Source organism: Teleopsis dalmanni, chromosome 2 (assembly GCF_002237135.1).
Source record: "Teleopsis dalmanni isolate 2A chromosome 2, ASM223713v2, whole genome shotgun sequence".
Classification (NCBI taxonomy): Eukaryota; Metazoa; Arthropoda; class Insecta; order Diptera; family Diopsidae; genus Teleopsis; species Teleopsis dalmanni.
Window position 1 is genome coordinate 54,772,301 of NC_051847.1, and position 27,632 is coordinate 54,799,932.

General features: G+C 28.0%; 2 protein-coding genes across 13 annotated transcripts in view; one reads left to right on the forward strand and one right to left on the reverse strand.

Moving 5' to 3' along the window:
* The window catches only part of LOC119679219 (patronin), a 48,409-nt gene that overhangs the window by 402 nt on the left and 20,375 nt on the right, over positions 1-27,632 (reverse strand). Inside the window, exons 10-25 of one of the 12 annotated variants that reach the window (XM_038091435.1) lie at positions 27,464-27,607; positions 27,261-27,390; positions 26,553-26,752; positions 26,347-26,486; positions 24,463-24,564; positions 23,861-24,007; positions 21,074-22,141; positions 20,502-21,014; positions 20,191-20,427; positions 19,694-19,886; positions 19,435-19,509; positions 18,116-18,187; positions 17,446-17,550; positions 15,946-16,137; positions 10,647-10,929; positions 10,471-10,565 (exon numbers count right to left, since the gene is read on the reverse strand). In XM_038091435.1, coding sequence (XP_037947363.1) covers positions 10,471-10,565; positions 10,647-10,929; positions 15,946-16,137; positions 17,446-17,550; positions 18,116-18,187; positions 19,435-19,509; positions 19,694-19,886; positions 20,191-20,427; positions 20,502-21,014; positions 21,074-22,141; positions 23,861-24,007; positions 24,463-24,564; positions 26,347-26,486; positions 26,553-26,752; positions 27,261-27,390; positions 27,464-27,607 — 3,696 coding nt within the window. Of the gene's footprint in view, positions 1-10,179; positions 10,566-10,646; positions 10,930-15,945; positions 16,138-17,445; positions 17,551-18,115; positions 18,188-19,434; positions 19,510-19,693; positions 19,887-20,190; positions 20,428-20,501; positions 21,015-21,073; positions 22,142-23,860; positions 24,008-24,462; positions 24,565-26,346; positions 26,487-26,552; positions 26,753-27,260; positions 27,391-27,463; positions 27,608-27,632 lie in introns of those variants that run through there. The other 11 variants (XM_038091446.1, XM_038091437.1, XM_038091436.1 and 8 more) reach the window with 11 other exon arrangements.
* Positions 1,459-8,982, forward strand: LOC119679236 (U3 small nucleolar ribonucleoprotein protein IMP3-like). Its single transcript, XM_038091469.1, has 3 exons — positions 1,459-1,830; positions 1,886-2,094; positions 8,697-8,982. The coding sequence occupies exons 1-3, from the start codon at positions 1,694-1,696 to the stop codon at positions 8,891-8,893; spliced, it is 543 nt and encodes a 180-aa protein (XP_037947397.1). The 5' UTR covers positions 1,459-1,693; the 3' UTR covers positions 8,894-8,982.

A 27,632-nucleotide genomic window follows, 5' to 3' on the forward strand; every position in this document is an offset into this window, starting at 1 on the left:
GGAAGGCGTATAACTCTCATCTAATTTATAATCTGTGTAAATGTATATTTGGCTTATGTTTGTTTTGCGATGAAATTGTATATTGACTAAGTGTGGCAACTGTCCATCAGATTGCCAATAAGTGTCAGTGATATTATCTCGTAAACGCTCCACTCCGAAACCTTAAAAATTATTAAATAAAAATATTAATAATAAAAATATTCTAAATTGGTATCATTCATAATGATTTGTATTAATATATTTAAGACACGTTTGGAAGGTTTACCTGGCTTGCAAGATGAAAGACTCCACACTGCTTGACTACCTACTTCACGAACATTTCCCATACGTTCTTCTGTTAATGGATCTTCATCTCCAACAATTTTTCTTACTAATTCATCTTCCATTATAACCCCATTAAAGAATTTAAACCATATATTAAATAAAAACAAAACAATTTCCTTTTTTACTATTGCAGAAACAACATATTTATTTTTTTAATTTGAAGTTTAAACATACCTTCTAAAATATTAGGCTATGTGCACACAGTCGCAGCAAAATTGTTGAAAATTTTTGAAACTATTATAATAGATAACGCAATTACTAAAAGATTACGGGATTAAGGTAACTTACACACTTCACTTGTTAAGCAGGTATCTGTGAGTAAATTTAAGGGTTAATAATAGGCGTTTTCGGTGGCTCGCAAGTATGGCAAAAAACACATGCTGGTCTATATTCACTGAGCGAGTCATTGGCATCACTATTGCAATCTATCAATTGTTTTGTTTGGATATGTTCCATGTTAATAATTAACATATTAAAACATTTAATGTGCTTTGTACTTACGATTTCTCCATTACTTTTCAAGATTTTTATATAGTTTTAAATTATTTGCTTTTTTTCCAATTTTTAATGAAATTTTTAAATTTTGTTTAAATTTTTGTTTCAATATGATTGCAATATTCATTGGAATTTCCAATGAAGGTTCACAATAGTTCGCTTATTGTGTTGGTGAAACTTTTTTCTTTACTGGTCGAAGTGTTTGGCCAGTAAACAACTACTGGCCTATATGGAGAAAATAGTGTTGTTGTTTTGCGTACATTTCAGCCAGTATAGGAACGCAATTTGCTGTTTTTTGCCATACTGGCGAGCCGACGAAAAGGCCTAATATTGCATATTTATTTTGAATTCGACAATTAATAATAAAATAAATTGGTACATTTTTAAAACATAATTAATTTATAATTAACTTTTTATAATTAAACTTTTTATTTATAACATTAAAAATTTTTTCTTGACATAATGTATGTATAATAATGAAAGAACTTTTTTAATGCCTTGAAATTTCAGTTCTATAATCTAAATCACAATAAAATTTGTATAGATATCGAAAAAATCCAATTAAGAACGAAACTGTCAAAAAATCAATATATTTTGATTTCCATCAGTCTGCATGACATACATGCAAATTTTGCTATTATAATTGAGACTTAGTTGAAATAAAAAAGCTAAGCGCAATATGTTGGCAACTAAGTAAGATATGTAATATATATTTTTCATATACAAACTGTAACATCTAACTAAGCTTGGTATTATTGTACTATGTCGTGATGTTGTTCCATTGTTATTTTTGTTCCACTCGTATTGAAGTCAAATAACATAATTGACAGAAGTTCAAACGCGTGCATTCAATATTTGTAAACAAAAGTAAAACATGGTGCGGAAATTAAAATATCACGAACAAAAATTATTAAAAAAAGTTGATTTTATTTCATGGAAAGTTGATAACTATGGAAAAGAGAATGCTATACTTCGTAAATATCACATAAAGAAACGGGAGGATTACACAAAGTATGAATAATAAAATTATTAGTAATGATCTTTATAACATAAAATTTTTTCAAAGGTATAATAAGTTGTCCAGAGATGTACGTGAACTTGTAGAAAAAATTGCTAAGTTAGATAAAAGTGACCCTTTTAAAAGTGAAGCAGAAGAGATGCTTATGAGAAAGCTATATAGTATGGGAGTTGTCAATTCAACAGATTTAGAAACGGGGAGTAAAGTTTCGGCTAGCGCATTTTGTCGTAGGCGATTACCAGTTGTAATGGTGAAAAGTAAGTACTGTACATTTTTATTAATATTTGAATGTTTATGAAATTAGGTATTCAAATCTTACAAATAGAGCAGTATACCCTTGATACCCTTTGAATAACAAATTTATCATAGTAACTAAAAAAGTTTAGATTCATAAACATTGCAATTTCTGAAATTTTCACACTATGGTTGTTACCAAATTGCGTGAACAACAAACGTTACCATTCGATGGATTCTTATGTTAATGTGAGACAAAAATTCGATTTGGGAATGTAATTGCATCACTTGCTCCGGAATATTTTATTTACGGTAGTCATTATATTTAAGAAAAGTGTCTATAAAGGTAATGAAAGTGTATTAAGTGGATTGAGGATTGAAACAATAAGAATGCAGGTAGAGTTATATGTCTTGTGGGTTATTGAACAAAGCGACAACTGGTTGCTGTTATTGTTTTGATACACGCAGATTTGCAAAACCAATCACATAAAATAATGGCATACTTGGGATAATGGGATGCTATGGGGCGAGCAAAAAGTGTACAGCAGAAATAAACAAAAATATAGTTGGGAGTTGAGGAAATTTTTTAAATACGAATTCGTATTATTCGTATTTAAAAATATCACCACATAATTTTAAGTAACGTCTGTCGGATATAGTACATATAAGATAAAGTACATTTTATTGCGTAACTTAATATAAATGTTTCTGTACATAACTGATTTCTCCATCAAATTAAATACCTTGTCTAAATATAAACCATATAAATTATTTAACACATCGGTCAGTATAGATGTATGCCCAACTATATGCCATTATCAAAATATTAATAACGAAACTGCACAGCCATCAAATGTAAATCTTCTACTTTATTTAAATTTAAATCAAATAAAAGATATCTCTCAAATCTAGATTTTGATCAATAACCATTTACAGATATTTGACTTTACTGATGTTATCTATGTTGCACTATAACACTATGTCTACTAAGAAAAAAAGAACTGATAGTTGCAAGGTAAACTGGGCAATTTACTGGGGCTTAACTATTGTCTAACTCCACTTTCCACCCCCTTCCATCTCACGTTTTTCCCTTTTTCATTAGTACCGCCCAAGAAGTGCTCGAGGTGAAGTGACTTTTTTTTACAATCCCTCACAGCGTGTTTACTTTGTTTAAATGTTATGGGATTAAACATTTTTATAGGTAAGACTCAAAATAATAAAAATAATATATATTTACCTATCTCCCAACTCTAGCTGCACTCTGCAGCACACCCTAGATATATCTCACCTTTTAGGCGGTGATTCGCATTTTGCGTTGGGACATTTGAATGGACACTATCATTGGTTTTTTAACCTTCTAAACTCTATTCATTTTATTTTATCTATCGAGGTTCATATCGAAGCTGATATGAAAACGTAGAGAACTTTTAAAAAGGGGAAAATTAGCACTTTTTAACAATAGATGTCGCTAAACATTAAATGTCATAGCACCACCTCAGTCTTGTGTAACATCACATTTCAAATCTATAGTGGCCTCAACCAAAGTCGACCATGCGAACATACGGTACTTCTACGCCTTGATCTGGTAAAGGCATTTTATACAGTTTAACATAGCTCCTTACTCACTCACCTACACACACACGCCGAGTCGACAAAATGGTAGTTCTATAACTATCTTTCAGGCAGATTATCCTTCGTTGGCTTTAGAATTAAGTCAATAAGTTTAGAATTGAGTTCAAACTTTTTGACCTAAGAATCATGTAACTCTATTTTTTGGCAATAGAAATCTTCATTTATTAGCAATAAAATTGTTTGTCGCCCTTTTTACTTTCTGGATTAAAAAGGCCCTCTTGACTTTGCCTAATTTTGCAATATTGAAGTGTTACCTATTCAAGCAACCATTTCTTTTTTGTGTGAATATTACTTTTTATTGATTGAAATTATAAAAATTTGTGGAAATAATCAAAATTTCAGTATTCATTCACTCTAGCTCGATGTTGCATGCTTCACGAATGTGATCTTTCGGTATTTTGGCTAATTCCTGAAGAATGGCTTTCTTCAGCATATCTATAGTGACATATTTTTTAGTCCTCACCTTGCGCTCCAAAATGGGCGAGATGGATGTGTGGAATATGATATTTTAACTATTCATGGTTCTCACGAGCTTTATGAGACGGTGCCGAGTTTTGTTGAAACGTCTATGGTTCATGAACGTATATTTATGTTTGCGTGCCCACGGTACTAAAACAATTACCAAAACATTTTCCCCGATAATATGTCGCGTTGACACCAGGCTTGATTAAAACGATTGGAGAGCTTCGATTGGTGTTTCCAGTTGCCTATACTATCGCTAGAGATGGAAAATTACTTCGGGTGGCCATTCGTAGTCTCAAATTTTCGGCAATGCGTTCAGTTAAGTAAACACAAATATTTTGAGTGTTTATGAACTACTCAATGGGAACATTTTTCTCATCAGAGAACACAGCGTTCGCATATTTGTACACGCATAATAACTCCTTTGCTATTTCGAGTCTAACTTTTTGTCGCTTCGGCAAAAGATCTTGTGCCTTTTGGCTTTATCTTGAGCTCATTTTGGAATATGAGTCGGATGCTTCGCTAGAATATCTTCATTTATTTGACCATTTGAATACCATTACCACGTGGATTTCGTTTAAGTCGAGCTTTCACTTTCTGAACCATTTTATGTAATGTTGCTGTTATTTTTCGCCCACTCCCATAGCGTTTGGCGACGCTGCCTTTATTATTATAATGATTTATAATAAGATACGCAAACATTTTATTAACTTTCAGGTGGTTGAGCTCACGAACAATACCTGGTTGTACAAAAAGTTTCATGATATTTTGCCCACTATAACACCCATTCCCCATGCAAAATTTTTATAACATATTGTTTATTATTGTTAGAAAAATTGTTGCTTTTATTAAACTATATATATTTATTACATATATAATAATACAACTTCATACAAAAGGCGGGAGTGATCCACCCATTAGTTCTTAAGTTATTAGCTATTTTATTAAATTTTAATGAATTTGTGTTAATGTTAATAATATTGTTAATAATATTATTTCTGCATATTTACTTGCTATATAATTTCAATTTCTGTGAGCCTGGTACCTATAGTTATGCTAACGTTAAATTTTATACTGAACTATATATTTTTATCGATTCCATACTCTGATACTTCCATTAAGTAAAAACGATCATTTTAATAAATATTTCAGATATTAATTCTTTTGTTTTATTCTATATATAGTATAGTATAGTCTATATATAGCTTTTTTGTCATAATTCTCATATGTAGCTAAACTTATTAATTTTGAATTAATAAGGATAAGGAAATACATGAATAAGGAAATATAGAAGACATGTCTGCGAAGAAAAATAATTTAGTGTCAAGTGTGCTTCATTAGCCAATTGACCCAAATGAACACTGACTCTGAACTTCAAATTTAGAAGGGTATCGGTTCACCCTTCTAAATAGATCTGCGTTCTGTAGATGTGTAATTCAGATGAGGCTGAAGATATTGTACATTTTCTTGGCCGTTGTTCTATTCTACAAGAGTATTCTATCTTATGAAAACATTATAAATGTTTTAAACGGTTCTGAGGTAGAATGGGTAAAAGTAGCAGAAAATGCAAAAAATTGTATAGCATACTGGTCTTATTTAATATCAGAATATAATAATCTATATACATAAAAGAAAGTTGTGTTAGTTAGACCACTTATAACTCAAGAACGGCTGGACCGATTTTAATTAACTTTGATTTGTTGGAATCGTCTCCGTTCCGAATAGCAGAATATGGTACATCATAAAATATTGGAAAAATTCACTAATTTTAGCAAAAATAATAAATTTGTAAATGCTGTTTCAAACTGTTGACAGTTCAACAGTTCGACAGTTTGAGTGATATTGATTTCTTTTTAATTTTTTTTTTTCAAATATTTCAAATTTCAAATATAATAAATTCAAATATAATAAATAAATAATGTCATCAATATATGAGGTGAAAGTATCGATTTGTTTGTTTTGTGCGAGTGTTTAATATTAACAATGCCGCGACCCAGAAAGTCTAATCCTTCTCAACAAAGCCGTAATGCAACTAGGCGTCGAACCATTACGCATGCAGTCCGTGAAACGGCTCGGTTGGCAATGAGAAATCGTCGAGCTTATCACACCGATCAACAACGAGAAAATATCCGACGATCAAGAAGAAATGCTTCAACTATTGATTTGTATCGAGCAGCGTTTCTATACGATTGCGCAAATGATTACACTTCGCATCCCTTCGTTCGCATTGGTCCAATGGATGTTACTTGCGAACATTGCGGAGCATTAAAGTTTGCTGGAGAATCGCCGGGATTGTGCTGCCTTAATGGTAAAGTGAAATTGCCATTATTGACTCCGCCACCTGAGTCATTGCATTCATTGCTTTATGGTGAAACACCAGAATCACGACATTTTCTAGCGAACACTCAAAAGAACAATAGCTGCTTTTAGCCGCCCCGACTTCATTCGGGGCGGACATTATCGAAGAACATGGATTTAATCAGACGTTCAAGGTTATTTATGTTGAAAAGAGCAAATGTTCATTTTCTTTAAGAAATTAAAGATAAAAAATTTGATCAAATATGAAATATAGGTGAAAAAGTTTTATTATATTCCTGTATTTGTGTCTAAAATAAATAAAAAATGTTAACATTTTAAAAAAATTGGCATTATAAATCTGTAATATTGACTTCGCTTTCGACTCAGATTCAAGGCCAGATTCACCATCGAATTAGATCATTGCAACCTGTTGAAGATGCACAACATAAATTCTTTCAAGTATACTTCATGGACAATATGACGGAACAACACAGCAATGAAAATAGCAATTCTTCAAGATCTGCAGCAACTACTTCATGAACATCATGCATTGGTCAAGATGTTCAAGACTACGTTTACCTAAAATTTAATATAACATTCATTGACTGATACGCGGCACGAAGTTCGCGGGGTCACCTAGTTAATATGTATTTTAAAGCTCATCTATTATTTATAACGTGTATATACTAGTTTATTCTTATACTCACTATTATACAACTATTTATAATACTACTATTATACTATAAGTCGACGGACGACATTGTGTCACAGTCGCTATTTTAATTATATTTATTTATATATTAATTTAAGATTCACCAATCATACTGTAAAAATGAAATTTAAAATGAAAATAAATATACATACATACATACATACTTGCATTAATCCCACTAGAAATAGAAAAGCACGTTTAAATTCAAAATCTGTAACAAAAAAAATAAAAATTAAATTAACACAATTAAATTTTTTCAAAATAATTAATAGAACTCGTTCATATTATTTTCTTGCATCGGAAAAATTCTTTATAATAGATGAACTCACTTCTATACTTGTTCTCACAACTTTAGAACAACTGCTGCGAATTGCTTGAACTTCCGCATCTAACCAACATTTACGACCTCTTATGTTCCTATCAAAAGTAAACACACTTGTCGCAGAATTGATTTTCTTCGTAGACATGTCTTCTATATTTCCTTATTATATTATTTCTTTACTATATTTAATCAAAATTTAATTCAAAACTAATAAGTTCAGCTACATATGAGAATTATGACAAAAAAGCTAGTAAATTTGAAAATGAGCCTTCATCTACAAAAATGTGAAAAGTATTTTCCATCTTATTACTATACTATATATAGAATAAAAGAAAATAATTAATATCTGAAATATTTATTAAAATGATCGTTTTTACTTAATGGAAGTATCAGAGTATGGAATCAATAAAAATAAAAAGATCAGTATAAAATTTAACGTTAGCATAACTGTAGGTATCAGGCTCGCAGAAATTGAAATTATATAGCAAGTAAATATGCAGAAATAATATTATTAACATTACAAAAACAACGAAGTTATCGCACTTTAGGTTCTGATGCGCGATCTGCAGTGTTACGACCAAAGTGCTTAATAATGTATGTAAAGCTAATTGATTCTAATTGTGGACATTTGTGAATCATACGTCTAAACATAATGTGCGATAGCTTTGTTGTTTTTGAATGGATTTGCTTGAAATTTGAAATATAAACAAATTAAATATTTATTAAATAATAAATGCTTTTATATTATTACTTATTATTCAATTTGTTATTAAAATATATGAGAGGCTCACATTTTGCGTATTTTTTCTATGATATCTGGGGCCTGAAATAGGTGTAGATATAAAACATAGAGTGCAACATAGTGTGCGAATTTTTTGTTTTTTGTAAAGTTTTAACATTTGACTATCAATAAGATAAATTTTATGGAAAAACACGAACACACTTTTTGAATATTATAGATAGAAGTGCAAACGCCCATAAAAAATGAATGATTTTTTGCACATTTTCTTTTATAAAATTATATTGATAATTTAAACTGAAATGTTTTCGAAACACAATTAATAACAATATTTTAAGCTTTTAAAAACATTGAAAATGATAGTTTTTCAATAACTAGTAAAACAAATGTTAAATTTTAATTTTAACTAAAAGTAAAAAACCATTATTTTAAAAATAATTAATAAACACTTATTTTTCAGCTAAGATGTCGGAGTATATAAAAGGCGCTACAGATCTCATTGAACAGGGACATGTCCGCGTTGGTACCGAAATGATAAAAGATCCTGCATTTTTGGTTTCAAGAAATTTAGAAGATTTCATCACATGGGTAGATGGCTCGAAAATAAAACAACACATAATGAAATATAATAATATGCAGGATGATTTCGAATTATAAATCATAAACTGTTTAGAATTACCTAATTTTAGTTCGTTATCAATGTAATAAATTGAAATTTTGTATAATAAAATAATATATCTAGATTACATATATGCGTTGTTTATTTCATGCTTAAAAGTAAATTAAAAAAGTACCAATGCATCTTCCTTCAAGATGCATGCGGCAATCCCTTTCTTTGTAGCAAGTTTACATCGACATCTACTACAATGGGGACAACATCAGTGAAATTGAATACAAACTTATTCAATTGGACTTACAGTCGTATACACAGGTGCAGTATTTTCTTCGAGATCACGGTTGCATTGCAAAAAAGTTGTCAATAGACCTTCGTGTAATATCTCCTGGAAAGATTGATGTGAGAGATACTTGATGATGAATTATACAAATAAAAACAATAACATTCTTGTTAGATATTTTCTTTTATTTATAGTTTTAATACATTACAAGTAAAATATATTAATATGGTTAATTTGAGAAGTTTTTCACTATCTCATACCATCTCAATTGTTTTATATTATTTTTAAATGAATATATTTTAATAATTAATTTGTTCGTTTTACACAAGTTAAAAAGAGTTAAATAGGATAACGTTAAATAAATATAAAAATTTTATGTAGTAACAAATCATGCTATTTATATTGAAACGGTAGATGTTTTGTAAATTAAAAATGGATATAGAAGACAACAATTGAATTTTCATTTAAAAATAATTAAAAGAGCAAATTATATTAAGAATATAATCTTTCTAATAAATTTCGTTGGTAGAAATATTTGAATATTGATGGCAGTTTTATATTAATTTTAATTTTTGCGTGGGTAAAAAATTCTTTTCACTAAAACAGTGTACAAAATTAAAATAAACATATAAAAATTAAAAATATTAAATATATAAATACTTTAGTTTTAATTTGATATAATTTTGTTTTAATACCCATTATGTATTTAGAACAAATTAATTAAGTATAATAAGAACAATTCTTTAACATTTGCGCAGTTTTATTTCAATATTATTGAAAATAATTTAGTGTTCTTATTTTGTTAACTTTGTTAAAAACAATATAAAAAATAAATAAAAAAAATTGCCAATAAAGATTTCTTGTAAAAAAACATTATTGAAAAGTAATATACTATGAATATATATATATATTTAGAGTTGTGTTATGAATGTTAATTATTATATTTTTTTATATAATAAATAAAAACATATGCTTTACATAAATACAAATAGCTTAACTTTTTTTTGTTTGCAAAAAATTAAGAGTATTAATTGTACATTACGTGACAATTATTATTATTTAAATATATTATTTAAATTTATCCTGCAAAAGATTTGCTAAGCAGATCATTCAATTTGTTCCTTTTTTTATTATTAGGTTAAGTCTCGTTATAAAAAAGTTTTATCTATGGATTTTAAAGCAAAACCAATTGGTTAAATATTTAACATATCCACGTTTGCGTTGGATATATAGGATAAAATATTTTAGCCTGACTATAAATGTTTCGATTTTTTTTATGCTATACAACTTAAATAACTAACGCCATATCCTTTTTACTTGGCAAATGAACTTTTTTGCCTTGCCAAAGTGAGTTATGTATTGTAAATGCATCGATGGTAACTGTTAAGTGCTTAGTATGTACTTGGGAGAAGCATTTACCACCTGAGTTATATCTAAAATATAGAATAAACAAAATTATTAGTTAAATAAATTACTCTGTCACTTATTGCAATTATTGTTAAGGTCAAACTTACTTAAAGAATTTATCAAACATAACTTCATCCACTTGACTTGGGCCGGTACCATATAATTTACTAACTTGATCTGTTTCTGGGACATAACTGTATAAGGCGCGAAACTGACAGCCGGCATCACGAAAGAGCACAAGGAAGTGTTTTGCTTCCGATCTTGCAATTTTTTCAAGCACTTTTTGTTTTGCGTCTCGATTTACTGCGCCCGGAAAAACACAGTACTCCACTGCATTTAATATTATAGATCTATTCGATTTGGCCGCTGGTTGTTTGTACAATTTAGGACCTAAAAATATAAAAAAAATAAATTAATTTAATTTATAAATTTATTTATTTTATTTTTTTTTACGTTGCATTAAGAGGAAAAACAAAGGAAAAAAACATTGATTGTGATTTTAGTTTACATTCGTTTGCTAACAAAAAATTAATATATAAAATTGATTACAGAGCAAAATAATTAATAAGCTCAAAAAATTTAATATTAAGGGCAAAATAATTCATTGTTTAGCAGTATTCAAAACTGTCATTTAAATAATAAAATTTCTTTATCACAATTTTAATTTATATTAAGTGATTTTCTAGTCAATAAACAAGCATACTTTACTTTACTACTTTAAAACAAAGTTCTAATTGATATTCAATTGTTTTTAATATTTATTTTATAAAATTTATTAATTGTATTTTAATATATTAGGGATATTCAGATTCAGCTTAGTAAGTATATCGGTTTGGTAAAGTGACAAACGTTGGAAATGATATTTTCAAGTTTAAAGTTATAAAAGTAACCACTGCTTGTTATTGCCTAAGTTTAGCTAGCTATTCACTTAAGAATAATGTAAATTTGTCCATAAATAATATTTATTTAATATAGTGATAAATAAAAACAAAAAATACTATCTGTTCAATTTTTATAAAACAATAAGAATAAATTAATGTTTTATTGAATACCAAAAAAATTATACACAAAATGTCATTATTTTACCAGGCATGTCTGAATATCCCTAATAAGTTTCATAATAAGTTTCATAAGTTTCACGCTTTCTGCAGAATTTTAGGATCTTTAAACTTATAGCTTAACTCAAACTTTCATACTACATTGACCCTAACCAAATAGAAGATATTTTGGTATTCGAATGAGAGGTGGCATGTCTTTAAGCTTGAATTATTTGTAAATTAAGATAATTATTATAAATATATTATATATATATATAACTGTGTTGCAGATTTATCTGCAGTTTCAAAGTAGACATTTATTTTAGTAGTAATTTTATTGTTGGAGTAAAAACTCTTTCCGTGTTGCTGCACTCTATTGACATCAGAGATCAGTTAGAAATCTCTAGGGGCCAAAATCTGTTAATACGGTTTGTTGGTGAGGCAGTACATTTTTTGTGCTGCATTTTTCTTCAAACGAACTAATACTTCAATATAATATCCATTGTGTTTTTTTTTCATATAGTAAATATAGTTCATAAATATTATACAGTGTGATTCTTACAAGATAAGCATCAGTCCGGAGACTGATCGAATAAGTATTTCACAATACAATTCAAACATTTTTTTATTATATATGTACCTGCTATCGGGGCGGTCAATGATAATTCCAAGATACTTATATTATATGTATTAAAAATCACAGTAAATTGATTAAAATTAAAAGAAATAATTCAGTCCAAAACTTTGCTAATGCATTCTTCAGAACAATTCAAATGCTATAATTTTTTTTATCAATAGACACAAAAGTAAACATTTTTTGAAGTGAAATTTGAAGTAAATAAATATAGAATTTATATAACTATCATGCAGGATACATATGAAAAGGATCACTACTAATTTCAATTTCTACAAAACAAAAAAAAAAACATTCGTTAATATAGAAACTAATCTGAACTGTCAATTATTTTATTTTATTTTGATTTGATATTGATACTCTTTGATACTGATAAAAACTAAGATGTCACTACAATGATTTTATGCAGTTTCATTCGATCAATAGAAAAAAAAACATTAATTTATCGGCAAACAGATATGCGGACATTGATAAATTTGTCTATTGAAGTATATATGGTTGTTTATTATATTATATATTTATATTTGTTTATTTTATTTTTTTATATTTATTATTTATATATTATATATATAATATAATATATTATATATTTATTATTATTTAATTTATAAACGGTAAAACTTTAACAGGTGTTATAACCGAATATTCTTAATGTAGATAAGTGGTTTTGGAACCTAGATCCGAAAGCTTTATTAAATTTAAAATGCTCTTTATTCTTACGGATTTATTATGTTGAGCCTTTTCCGAGTTAGTGCATTTGTGCACTTTTACTCTTTGATAGCTGGGGGGTTTCTGCAGAGTCCCACCTATTTCAATGACTAATTTGTGTATTCTTCATAAGCTTCCTGATTATTCAATGACTGATCTAAGATCTGCGTACCGCTTCGTACGGTTAGTGATTACTCTGAGATTAAATAGTGCTAAGTACGACAGCCTGTTGGTTTTCGCATATAGCTTCAGGCCTCTGTCTCTTATGTATTTTTTGATCGGATCTGACATGTCTGTTAGCATGTCATTCGTGCGGATGTACCATGACACTTTGAAGAGTCAATTTAAAGTGAAATTGTTTTTACTTTACTTACATGATATAGTTTAATTTATTGGAAATTATAAGTTTGATATCTATTTAGTTTGATATCTATTTATATTAAAATAATAATATGTGCAAAAAAAATAATATATAGCAATTTTAAGGTAACATATACCTTATAATTCCAATATTTTAAATATTTTATGTTGTACAACTAATGAGGGGTACAAAATAAGATACAAATATAAAACTATAATAGTTTTAAGATATGACAATAATTTAAATATTTGAAAAATAAAAGAAGAACTAAGTGTATATAATATTACTTATAAGTTAAGTTACCACTTTATATAACTGAAAAATATGGTTCACAACTAACATACAGCACAATAAAAAATAAAGTATACATTATAATAGTAAAAAAAACACTATATTAAAAATACAGAAAAAAATACACTTTCAAATTAATCAACAAATTTATCTAAATAAAATACACTGTTAGTATAACATATATAGTTACAATTTATTGTAAAACAATAGTGCAGGTGTGTATAAAATAATTTTAATTTGTGTAGAAAATAAATTTTTTTTTGTTAATAACCGGAGATTTATTACACGAGAAATATTTATTTCCTGAGAAATATCCTCGTAAAGTTGATTATTTTATTGCTAATACTTTTTTGGTATTTAATTAGAAGCTACCTGAGGGAAGGGTAATTACACTAGAAATGTATATTCTTTAAGAAATACCATTTTAACGCAGATCATTTTATAGCTAATACGTCTTTTTTACTACACATCATGATTAGAAATAATTATTTATTATTATATCATTTTTTAAATAGTCCGTAATTTGAAAAGAAATCCATATTCTATATAATAGGTGTAGTAAAAAGAAATCCCTTATTTTTACATGAAATTAAAGGATTATTTAACATAGTTAGAATCATCCGATTTAGGTCAAATATGCGCCGTTTTTTCGGTAACTTATTGCCATTTTGAAGATAATTTCATTATATCTCACTCATAGAAGTTATCGTCCCTATTGGAGATAGTTCATTTTCACAAGCTTCTCTTGAAGCGAATTTATCACCAGAAAAATCGTTCGCCATGAAAAACAACAGATGATAATTACTTGGTGCTAGGTCTTGACTATAAGGTGGATAATTAAAAACTTTTCAATCAAGCTCCCGGAGCGTTTGGCGAGTCATTATCGATGTTTGTGGCCTGCCGTTGCCCTGATGGAACACAATTTCTCTCCTATAGTCCAAAACAGGCCGTTTCTCGGCGATTACTTCTTTTATTCTTCCAATTGTTGATAGTACAGTTTTGAGTTAAGAGTTGTAGGGGAGCCGTAGGGGAGTAGCTCATAGTAGATGATTCCCTGCCAATCCTACCAAACACAGAGCCAAACCTTCCTAGCCGTCAATTCTGACTGGGCCACCGTTTCCGCTTGAGTTGTCGTAAAAATCAGTCACCACTTTTCATTACTAGCCACCAACCGCTGCAGATATGGGTTGTGATTTAGCAGTGAGGTTTTTTTGCGTTATCGAGCTCATATATCGAGCTTCTTTTTGTATCCAGTATTATTCAAATGGTTTTTTGTGCAACCTTTAGCTCTTTGAAAAAGAAAAACTAAAATATTGCGTATTTTCTCTTTGCTAATGTCCATCTTTGAGGCACGCTCAAACAAAATTGAGTCAACTGAGTCAAGTACCAATTACCGATCGGACTTATACAACGTGAGATACAGATAACCAAAGCAATCTATTGGAAAAATAATAGATTTCTTTTTACTACGCCTCATATATTGGGCAGTTTTTTTAATGTATTAAAAATAAAACAAATTTGTTTTATTGTTTTAACATATTAGAAGAGAAGAAGATAGGTAGGTAATATCAGTTAATTCAATATTTTAAAACTAATATAAACAGGGGTTTTCAAGATCTCCAGTAACGACCGTGGTAAGCTAGTTATATAGTACAAGCTATATTATTTATCATTTTACTGCGTTAAATAGCTTGTAACTCGATATTGTAAATATCCATTATGTTTTAAATTTCAACGAATAAACTAATAAAGTTTTAACAAATCATGTTGAGTATGTGTATATTAAATATACTGTGCGCTATTTTGATAGATGGTTGATATTAAAGGCAATAAGCCACGCAATGGAGATGAGATTGTATAATATAACTATCGTGAAAACATAGGAACTACGCTACGTTAACATCAAACCGTCAAGTTAGTACTTTAACAAAGGATCACCTACAGTTCTTCATTGGGAGAACAGTATGAAAAATGAAAGTTGTTGTGTAGTGGCCAAAGAAAATAATCCCATTTTTTTTTCAAACTTCATTTCTTTATTTGTATGTTAATAAAGGGTATTTCACATAACGTAAATTCAATTTAGTTATCATTTAGTGGATATATAGAATATATTGACCCATTTAAAAATTCTATTAAGTGACATTTTGGCTATTATTACATTTACGTATTTTGTCAAAATAAATGTTGAAAATGAAATGTTTTTACATAAAGTAATAAGTAATATAAGACAATGATAACGATTTGTGTGGAATTTTTGAAAATATGATAAACAATCAAGTAATTCTAAACCAAAAATTTACAAAAAAAAATCAATTCGTGCTTAATGTTTTGAATTCGATTTAAATTGAATGTGTAGTATAAATGCAAATACAAACCCGAATATTCCATCATTGAATTATTTGTTGGTGATATATCACTTGATCCATCATCAAAAATACGACGTTTAGATATCAAACCTGGTGGTAATGATCCGGGACCAGACGGTGATGGCATATGTCTTCCAGACAACATGCCAGGCGATGGTGCCCGCCTCGGTGGTGTTGCTCTGCCCAATCCAGAATCTGTATCTAGCCAAAGTGTATAATCATTGGGTCAAACAATAAAAACAAGAGCAATGCGATCGGTGCGAGCGGCAATATTGTTTTAAAAATGCAGAAAATTTTTGGGTGAAGCGTACACATAATTTTGTTATATTGATGTTTAAATGTTTGAAAATAAAGAGAAAAAAATTATGTATTGATATAAATCAATTATATTTTATCCTTCAAAAGTATTTTACATTTTTCCATTAAAACCAAGAAATAAAATTAATAAATGAAATCAGAAAAGGCAAACAAAAATTAATATCATATTAAATTTTTATTATAGGTAATTTATTTGAAAGCATAGTCCGTCCATGTGCCAAATTTCTATAATTTCAGTTATTCACAAGTGAATTTTTTTTTATGACAAATATTTGTGAAAATGAAATAATGGCCAAATATCTGTGATTATATATATACTTTTGTTATATGTAAATTTTTAAAGGAAGAATTATTGGAAGAAAACAAATACACTGTAAAAGATTTTATGACAAAACTATTACACTAAATTTACCACAACCATATGTATTAGCAACTCTTTAAAACGATAGGGGAAAGATCACATGTATAAATTTAGATTGAATAAAGATAGTACGACGGTAGGCCAAGTACAAAACTGCGTTTATTACGTGATGATATGTAAAAAAAATAGTTTTTTTTTTGGCATTTCTAAACATTTTGATAAGAATACTTGCTTCAATATTATTATTTAAATTTTTTTATTATGCATATTAATTATCTCTTTTATAAATTATACATATATTTTTTAGTTTATTATTGTTTTTTCTTTTTTTAAAGAATCCAGAAAATGTTTAAAATATATTATTAAAAAGAACTTCATTTTTTTGTAAATATAAATTAAACTATACTTATAAGTGAACAGTTACATTTTGAATAAAATGCATTAATCAAAAGTGTGTACCTAGGTACAAATTTTGTATAGAAAATTGTTCACCATGCGAACAAAATGTACAGTAAAGAATTAAACATTTAAACATAAATCTTTAGATTGAAAACAACGAAATCAATAAAAACACAATACATTAAATCAAATTGGACGCAATGAATAAAAGTTTTAATGAAAAATTTTAGATATATATAAAAACTAAAATATGAAACCATAACACCGTAGAAAAATGATTGTAAAAAGCAAAACAGTTTATTAAATATTAATAAAAAACACAAAAGAACGACAACCTCCAAACCCATGGTTAAAAAAATAATATATACAATTATTTTTGACTTGGCATATATTATATATAATTTTTAAAAATCTTTTAATGCAAGTCTTACCGCACAAATTCATAAGTGAATTCGATTTTCGGCCTCGGAAATTTAATGTACTTCCTTTAGCTACTGATATACGTGATAAAGTGCGACCTCTTTCAGCAGTTGGCTCTGGAAAATGACCATGAAGTCAAAAATTTTGGATTGTTTTAGAAATACACTGGTAAATATATGATAAAAAATATTCAAATCCCTTCACCATTTATTTTGCCTCATATATAATAATGGCATATATATAATATGGTATGAGTGTATTAAAAGTAAGTTTGATATACTAAAGTAGGCCTTCAGAAAATATAAAATTTATTAAAAGCAAAAATAATTATTTAGCTTATTCGAAACTTTTTTCACCTATTTTATCTTTTTTTTTTGTAGTACCTCTATTTACATATATATATATACATAAATAACTTATTGATACATAATATTATGTACCAATGTTAAAAACTTTTCAAATAAAGTTTTTAGTTAAGGGGTTCTTCAGAGTTTTATTTTATATATCAAGTTAGTTTTAATAATGCACTTTAGTAGGTTATGTGCAAAAGCATAGCACAATAAAATCAAAATTTATATGTAAAAATTTTAGTAAATATCAGAAATTAACAAATAAGAAATTTGCAAATTAATAAATAAAGCAAATTATTCACAAATAATAGAAGTTAAACCCAACACCAACCTCTTGATGTTTTATAGGATCCCTTTCTTCCGATAGGCGTTGAACTTGTGCTGAGATATTCATCCGGTGATTCTGTTAAATAATTATTTGTTAGTTTTGATGTGACTATAAACTATGTTTTAAATACTCTTTACAATATAAACATTTATGAAAGTAAATTTAAAATATAATTGTGTATACAATCTTGTTAAAATAATCAAAATAATACACTTAAATATAAATCATAATACATAAATTCAATTAATAAATATAAACAATCAATAATAACTACAATTAATTAATTCTATTATTTTATAGCTAGTTCTAATATAACACAATAAGTGAAAGTGTTAATAAACTTTAACGGCAAATTAACAAAACTCCAAGTTAAAACATACAAGTCAAGTAAGGTTTTGGGACAGTTGGGTAATTAAAAGTGATTCTAACCATATGCTACTTATAGTTCCAAAAAATTATTTACGAATAATTAAATATATTAATATTATATCCAAAAAGACCACTGATGATGGGTATTTGGTAATATTCAAATTAGCTGTATGGTTAGCCAAAAATTCAATTAATTAAATATAATAAAATTTTGTTATTGTAAATCACTACTCTATAAAATACCTTTAGCTCTATTAAAAATAGTTTCTATTAAGAAAATAATTTCTTTCGTCATAATTGATTTTAAAAGCAAATTTAACATAGAATTAATAATGTTATAGATTCTTTGGAGAGAGTGGAGAACATTTCAATATCAATAATAAATTTAATTATCTTTGTTATAGTACATATATATTATTATCAATATTAATATTTTTAATGTTTGATAGGACGTTTGAAAATTTTAAGACTTTTGATTATCAACAATTTTATAATGTTACACATTTTTATAATGTTACATGTTACACATTACCATCTATGAATTTAAATAAAACTAATCTATTTAATTGGTACATTTTACTATACATTATACTAAATATAAATATGACAAGACTTTTCTGTCTTATTTTATAGTATTCTGTTACTATTTTTTCTATTAATATTTATATTGTCATGTTTGTATTAGAAATACATGAAAAAAAAATATATAAGGAGCATACTATATATATACATATATACATACTATATAAATATATTATTGTACTGATTTTATGAAAAAAAAACTCTTAATTTGCTTAATACTTTTATGTTATTAGTAAAAGTGGTTGTTACCCTTATCCAAATTTATTTTCAGTGCTCATAATATAAATAAATATAAAAAAATTATTACCATCACTTCGAAAACAAAAACCTAAAAATCCAAATAAAATTAAATAAATTATAAAAAAAATTACCTTTAACAGTTAAGGAATCTTGTGAGCCTCTGTAATAATCCCGCCTCATGGAATTACTGCCTAACTGACCATAACCTTAATTTTGTTTTAATAATAATAAAAAAAAAACATAATTAAATAAAAATGGTAACAAACAATAAAATACAAATAGTATATTTAAAAAATAATATTTTTTTAAAAAATTTATTTTCATAATAATTGCAAATGTGTTACCAAGAAAAAAAATTTATGTGAATATATATATAATATGTATGATTACCTGTTAAGTTGGTGCTTGAACCTTTTTTGCCACGACTAGAAATACTTGAAGCTTCGCTTAAATCTACTGAACCATCATCAACGTGTATCGTTTTAGGACGCGGTCGCACAACTCTCTGTTGTCTCAGTCTTGGCGCTGAAGCACTTTGTGACTGTTGCTTTATATTTAGATCAGAGCGATCAAGTGTTTTACCCTAAAAAATATTTATAAGTTAATTGAGGAATAATATATTTTAAAACACTAAGTTTTAAGTATTATTTGAGGTGTTCTAAGTTTCCAGCATTTTGATATTAGATTCGCTCGAAAATGTTCGAATATCACATTGTCTTTAAACATTTGCTGTTATACGTAGTTGCATAAAACGAAAGCATAATAAAATTAATATGAAGCAGATTTAGCTGTTCGAACATTTCGAACATTTCAAGTATTTTCGAACTCTACCCGAATATCGTAATGCTTGAATACTTATACTTTAAAGCACTAATTTTTGTACATACTTCTCGCTCAGCTTCTTCAATAGCTTTTTTCAATCGGTGTTGTTCTAATATAGCTGCACGTCTAGCCACTTGCTCTTCTTTCTTTCGCGCACGTACTTCATCCTTTTCTCGTTCTCTTTCTCGTTTTTGTGCTGCTTCAATTTCCTTTCGCGCTTTAGCTTCTTCTTGTTGCTGGCGTCGTTGTAAAGAGAGCAACATAATTTTCTCTTTACGGCGTTCCATTTCATCTACTGAGTCCTATAAATAATTTTTAGGCGATTTTTAACAATAAATTAAAGATAAATATTTTAATGCAAATTTAACAAACTTACAGGATCTAAGTCTGTTACATCAGTACCGATTAGAAGAGCTTTATTTTTTGATTCACTACGTTGCAGATTTCTTGTCGGACTTGTCGGTTGTGGTGATGTCCTTCTTTGAGGTAACGGCGTTTGTGCATTCATATCATCTTTATTTCGTCTATCTGGCATTGAGTAGTTATTAGAATTTTCTACTGATTTGTTAAGCTGATGTAGATTTATTGGTGTATCTGTGTATTTATTGTACGTAGCATTATTATTTTCGAAAATTCCACCACTATTATTGACTTGACTCGAGATGCTGTGACGTTTTAAAGTTGCCTCTCCGTTACGCTCTTCATTGTTTATGTTATGTAGTTGACTCAGCGATTCACGTTTTGTAATTAACTTATGGTCAACACTGTCAAAACTTTTATCCTTTTTAGGCGAACGTTTCGCACGTAATGGAGGTTTTGGTCGCTTCGGCTGATCATCATCGAAAGATATATAAAATCCTTTTTCGTTCGTTTGTCCTTCACGGGGATCCTATAAGTTTAGAAACATTTAGTTAATATAAAATTATTGACCATTTAAATTTTACATACTTGAAAACTATTTGCATTTAACGATGGTCGTGAAGGTGAAGGTATACGATACGTTAGATTACCGCTGGTGATGTTCATTTTTTGCGGAATCATTTCATTACTGTCATAGTTTTCTGAACTACTACCACGACCACTGAGTATATCATGCTGTTGACTGGCATAATCAGATAAGCGTGTTCCTTGCATTGATTCAATTATATTACGTTCTATTTCCTCCACATCTTCTTCATCTCCTATAAAGCAGATACTTTGTGGCGCCATTATGTCATCATTACTTTCGCTTTCCAAATCGTAAACAGTTTTGGGCATCATATTTGTAGGTCTATTGTCACGCATACTTGTTACCGATAGCTGACGTTGCACACTATTGTTCGAACTGTGCTGCGAATGTTGTGGAGAAGAATGCACTGGAAACACTTGATAGTCATTACAACTATTACCATTTTGATGCATTGAGTAATTTGGCTGATTGTTTAAATTTAAGGACGTTTGTTTACCCCATGTTGAATAACCATCATTTACTACAGCATCCTTTTGCATATTCCATGCGGAAACATCAACCATTGGTTGTTGATGTTGTTCATAAGATGGATGTGCCCAAGTACGACGTTGTGTAGGTGGCGGATGAATTGATGTATCGTGCATATACATATTATTAGGATGCATTTTTTGTTCACGATTGTGCATTTGAGCGTAATCGTCATGACCAACTGTGCGATTGATGTATTGTGTTGGCATTGGTGCATATTGTGAACCACCAAAATGCTGATTATTATATTGCATAGCATTATCACTGTAAATTGTTTGCGGCTGCATGTAATGTTGTTGCTGTAACATATGCGGTTGTTGCTTTGGTGACATATATTGACCATGCTCATTTATATATTGCACTGGCATAGGTGGCATTTGTTGATATGGATCACGACTTGGTGGTCGAGAGCTATAGTTGCTTACGGAAGGATTATATACCTGTGGTAAATGTGGTGTCGAACCAAAATTCTGTTGTTGTTGCATGGATCGATGTTGGAATGGATCTGCGAGGTGCTGCTGAGAACCATAGTTTTGCTGCTATTATATATAAAATATGAATAGTAAATTAAAGAAAAAATTAATTTAGATACGTAAATACTAAATATGTATTAATTATGAACATTAATAGATGAAAGCTACGCAAGAATCTTTTATAGCATATTAATAAACAACTTTTTTGAATTTGTATTGATAATTTCAAGAATTTTTTTTTTGATAATTCAGTTAGTAATTAATAATGCTTCAAAGTTTTCGAGCTTCATACTGACATAAATATTTAAATTCGAACATTAGAATCGAAATACTTTAGTGTAATCACATCATTGGTAAATGAAAATACAGCATATCATATCATATAGCTGATATTCTATTTTTTCATTTTATGGTATAGCTTAATCACACAGCTCTGTTTGTTTTTGCGATCGGTAATGAAACTATCGAACATTGCAACAATTTTTTATTTTCCTTTTCTTTAGTTCCAGAGAATTACAATATCGCTGCAGAATTATGTATTACGAACTTTTGAACAAATTAAAATTCAATCGTAATTTTAAATATGGAATTTATATGGAATCGAATTTTAATCTTTCTTTCAACCGAATTAAACAACATTAAAATCAAAATTAAAATAACTTCGCAGTGTGAATAGACCATTATTCTCGGCATTATAAGGTGTTCCAACATCGTTGTGGTTATAGTAGCCAATCAAATCAAAATCAGCTACAAAAAGGATGACAAGGCGTGTCAATAATATAGAACAGTTAGGTAGAATAAGAGATGAGTGGGTGCCAAGAACGAAAAAGTTTAGGTCTTGGCACCATTTATCTACACAGACGACTAATCCCCAACGGAAACAACAATTGCACATATGGCTTCACGGAAATTTTTATGTTTAAACATTATTATTCTTGTTGTTGTTGTTGTAATCCACAGGGATTTACTTGTGTAGTCCCTTTTTAAGTGTGCTGAATGGCACTAGGTCGTCAAATTCCACGAGTGGCTCGCTCTGGGACGTAGACAAGGTCCTTCTTGAAACCTTTCGAACATTGTCGAGTGTTTCGCTGTGACTAAATAAATGCTCGAACATTAGCATATTCGAAAATCTTAATGCTCGAACACCAGCATATTCGAAAATCTTAATGCTCGAAGCTTTAAATAGCTCGAATAATATTTGAAGCTCTATAATTATTACTTTTAAGGATTAATAATAGTATAACAACTGTTGTTTAACTGATAAATATTAAACATGAAATTAAATCAAAAATATACTAACACCATGAATTAGTTAAATATTTAACTTAATGACAATAAACTAGGATAGCATGTGAATAGGGAAAATATTAAAGAAAAATGATTGTTTTATATGAATACTGTTAAGATTGAAGGACATGCAAAGTGTATTTAATGGGAACTGAAATGAGTGTACATGAAAAAGGAAAATATGTGCATATATAAAGAACATAGTACCACAACAAGTAATGTATTTAGAATAAGTAGTAATGATTCAAATGATATATGTATTCGTAGACCTATTTGAAATCTTATTTTACACAATAAAATCGTTTGATGATCATTTTAATAATATAATACGAAACGGATTCCAAACAATTTCAAAAAATTTCTGCTTTAGTTTAAATATTTCAATAAAGTATGCAATTTTATTAAAATTATTTAAACGAAATTTCTCTAAAAATAGTGATTTAATATTAAAATTATAGTTCCCTGTAATATATTGATCAAAAATACTAATTTTATTACCTGATTTAACATATTTGCAATATGTTGAGCATGTATCAACTGCTGAGCATGCAGATGCTGCGCATGAATTTGATTCTGCTGAGTAGCAAGTCTTTGGATATCTTGTTGGATATCATGTAGATTCATATTCATAATAGCGATGCTTTGCTGTTATTGATTTTTGTTATATTTGTATATAAATTTGTATTTTGTGTATTTTTGTGTGTTCATGTGCGTAACAACAAAGAAATTTATTTAGATTTATTAAGTATTATTTCAAAAAATAATAAATTTTTGGTAACATACGCTTTACATACAACACATATATTTGAATTTCAACGGTTAGTAAAGCATAGAAAACCATATTTTAGTTAATAGCTTACGCGAATGCAAAAGCAACAATTTAAAGAATAGTTACAAATGCAACTGCTTGGTAATATTTTTAAAAAATATATATTTAATTAATGGAACTTAAGTTAAGTAATATATAAATTATTACAAATGTTTGATCACTTTTATATTACATTATTATTAATTAAAATAAAATTTTTATCAGTTGCTTTTGTAATTTATTGCGCTTTTATAAATGTTAACGCTAAGCTTTGCAATAATTCAATATTCACCTGATATTTTTCCATATCTACTGGATCTCTATCTGGCGTACATTTTGATTCATTACTTAAAGTTTCCCATTTTAATAAATCTGTATTGGATTCTAAATCATCCTAGTAATGTAAAAAATTAAAAATGTATACACGAAATATAAAACAAAATAAATAAATCAAGGCATAATAATTTCATATATATACATATTCTGTATTCAATAAAATTATTGAGAAATGTGATTTGGAAAAAATTTAAAACATTTATTTTTTTTATGGAACTAAATATTTTTAATATGCCAATAATAAAACTCGAATTCGTTTTAAATAAAACGAAATAATACAGTATTGCTTTGGTGCCATAACATTTTTTAAATGCACTTTTTAGGTACAATAATAATATATTTACTTTAATAATTATTATCCACATCGTTTTTTTTCTTTAAATTAAAATATTTATACAGACGTTGCCTATTAAAAATTTATTGTGATATTATACTTTATTATTTTTCTTTTTTTAATGCTATTAGTCAGCATTCTTTCACTTTACATACTGTAATAAAATAATGTTAAGGATTTTTAACATTGAAATTACAGAAATAGATATTCTGTTAAATTCGGTTTTTAAGAATATTAACTTTTATTTCAAGCGTTAATTTTCTGTTCTTATTTAAAGCTAACATAACTCATTGTATAGAGGTTTTTTATATTTCATTCTAAACAAATAGAGGATGGGATGTATTTGTTTTCAAATTTCAAAACGGTATAGATTTTAAATAAAACTAAATTTTTCAATATTATTTAATATTTATTGAATAGAAACCCAAAACCACTTTCAATTGTATGAGATTATGATATTGAACCAATATAATTGAAATATGTTCAGTTCATATAAAAATATAAAAGAAATAGTCACAATTTTGTGGGTGGAAATATATGATTATGAATACTCAGACAATATATATGATAAATCAAATCAGATCCTTCAACAATGAATAACTTTAACAATGAATAAGATGTAAAGTATCAAAAATATTTTAGCGTAATAGCATGAAGTTATTAAGTTGATGATTGTGGAATAAAAATGGAGTAAATATTATTACTATATGCAATATCAAATATTATTTTGTTTATTTAAAAGTATTTATTAAAATAGTATATGAATTTTAAATTACTCTTGTAATAACCGATATTAATTAGTATTGAAAGAATTCAATTAATCAAATTAAAATGTTTTTAATATTAATTGGTTTCAAATTTAAGCTTGTATGAAAGTGAAAAAAATGAATTATAAAACATAATAGTAAAATTTTTAATTTCGTTCCGAAGCTGTAAATATTATACGGATATCTTCTTCAGAAATTGCTGTTATTGTTTTTTATTTGTTTTACATTTGTTTGTTCCTTTTAATGCGTTATATAAATATTTAAGTGGAGTTTTTATCGAGTTGAGGAGCACACAAACAGATTGTTCTTTTTTACAAGTATTTTATGCAAATGCAAAAACTATGTACGAAAACAATTCATTACAATCCACTTGTAATGAAAACATTACCAATTTCTGATTTAATTACTTTAGTAAATGTCAGGGCGGAATATTAAATTAATTAAAAACCAAACATTTTGTTTTAATTTTTATCATTTTAACGTTCATACAAATATTAAGTTAAGTTAAAGGTTATAATCAAGTTTTTACACTACTTTTATTATTTTTCATGAATCAAATAAAGTCAAAAAAAAAATGGGAAATATGCTAAGACATCTTTATATGTGATTTTTATTTTTTGTCACAAATATGTGAATAATTACACATTCAAATAATATTATAATTTTGTGTAATTTATATTATATTCATATATAAGGAATTCTATTATATTAATATAACTTATATTATAGTTCTACTCACTTTTTCTTGATGACGTTGCAGTGCCAACTCAATTTTTCGTTTCTCTTGCTCAATACGTCTACGTTTTTCTTCCAGTTTAACACGAATATTAGAAAGTTTTGAAGCATTCTCTAATGATCGCATATCTTCCTCTTCTGGATCTTTTAGTACAAAAAAAATTTTTTTTAGACTCTTTTACCCATCGTTTTGTGAATATAATATCTTACCATTATGATTAGACTGCCATAAATTTGTCTTTCCAGGCATATCGTTATAGGAAGGCTTTTGTACTGTATCATCAAATTTACTCAGTTTTTCTCCGAAGTCTTTGTATATGGAATGCTTTTGTGGCTCCTGTAAAGCACCTTCAGTTTGTGATGTATTATTTAATTGCATATTTGCCATTGATAGTGTAACGTTGTCAACACTAATAAGAAATAAAGCTTTTTAGTTATATTATATAATTGTTTTTTGTAAAATGTTCTCCTAATATTTCAAAGTGTGTTAGACTTCTATACAAAATCTAATTTGACTTCTTATTGTATAATTCAACCGCTAAGAAATCAATTAAACACGATTATAAAAACAAAATAAAATAAAAATTAATAGCTTTTTACGTTCATTATTCGTAACTCTATTATTATTAAGTAACTCAATTAAAACTCTGTTAAACCAACGGTCTGTCTTAGCAATGTAGTGAATATTAGGAATTCTTCTGATGAAAGGTAAAAGCATCAAAAAATTAACGCTCGAGGTTAAAGTTAATATTTATAAAAAAAATAAACAAAATCGATTTTTAATGCAATATTGCTAGTTCCCACTTTTCATACAATCTTATAAAGTGTGTTCTTTTAAATGAAAATTTCTCTAAACCATACATAGTTGCAGATCCCGTCAATGTCGACTTAATAAAACTTTTATTCAATGATGCTTACCTTCCTTGGCGTCTCATCGAGTATTTTTCTGTTTCACGATCTTGCTTTTCAGAGCCTGAATCAGTGTCATAGCCTATTTGCAGAGTTCCTCGTGCATCCGCTATAGAGGAGCGCACAGCTACAGCAGGTTCTAGAGCAACACATAAAAAGTTGTTTAGATTTTTAGTACACAAATTTATATTATTTTAAAGTTTAATACTTACCAACACTGGCATTAGATAATTTCCTTTCTCTGTCCCTTTCACGATCATAACGTCCAGCCATATTAAGTTGGTCTTGGGAACCACCAAAATTTTCAATTGTTAGTTGAGAATCTTCACTTGAAGAATTTCTGCGCGAACGTCGTCCTATTTAGTACAAAATATGTTTAAA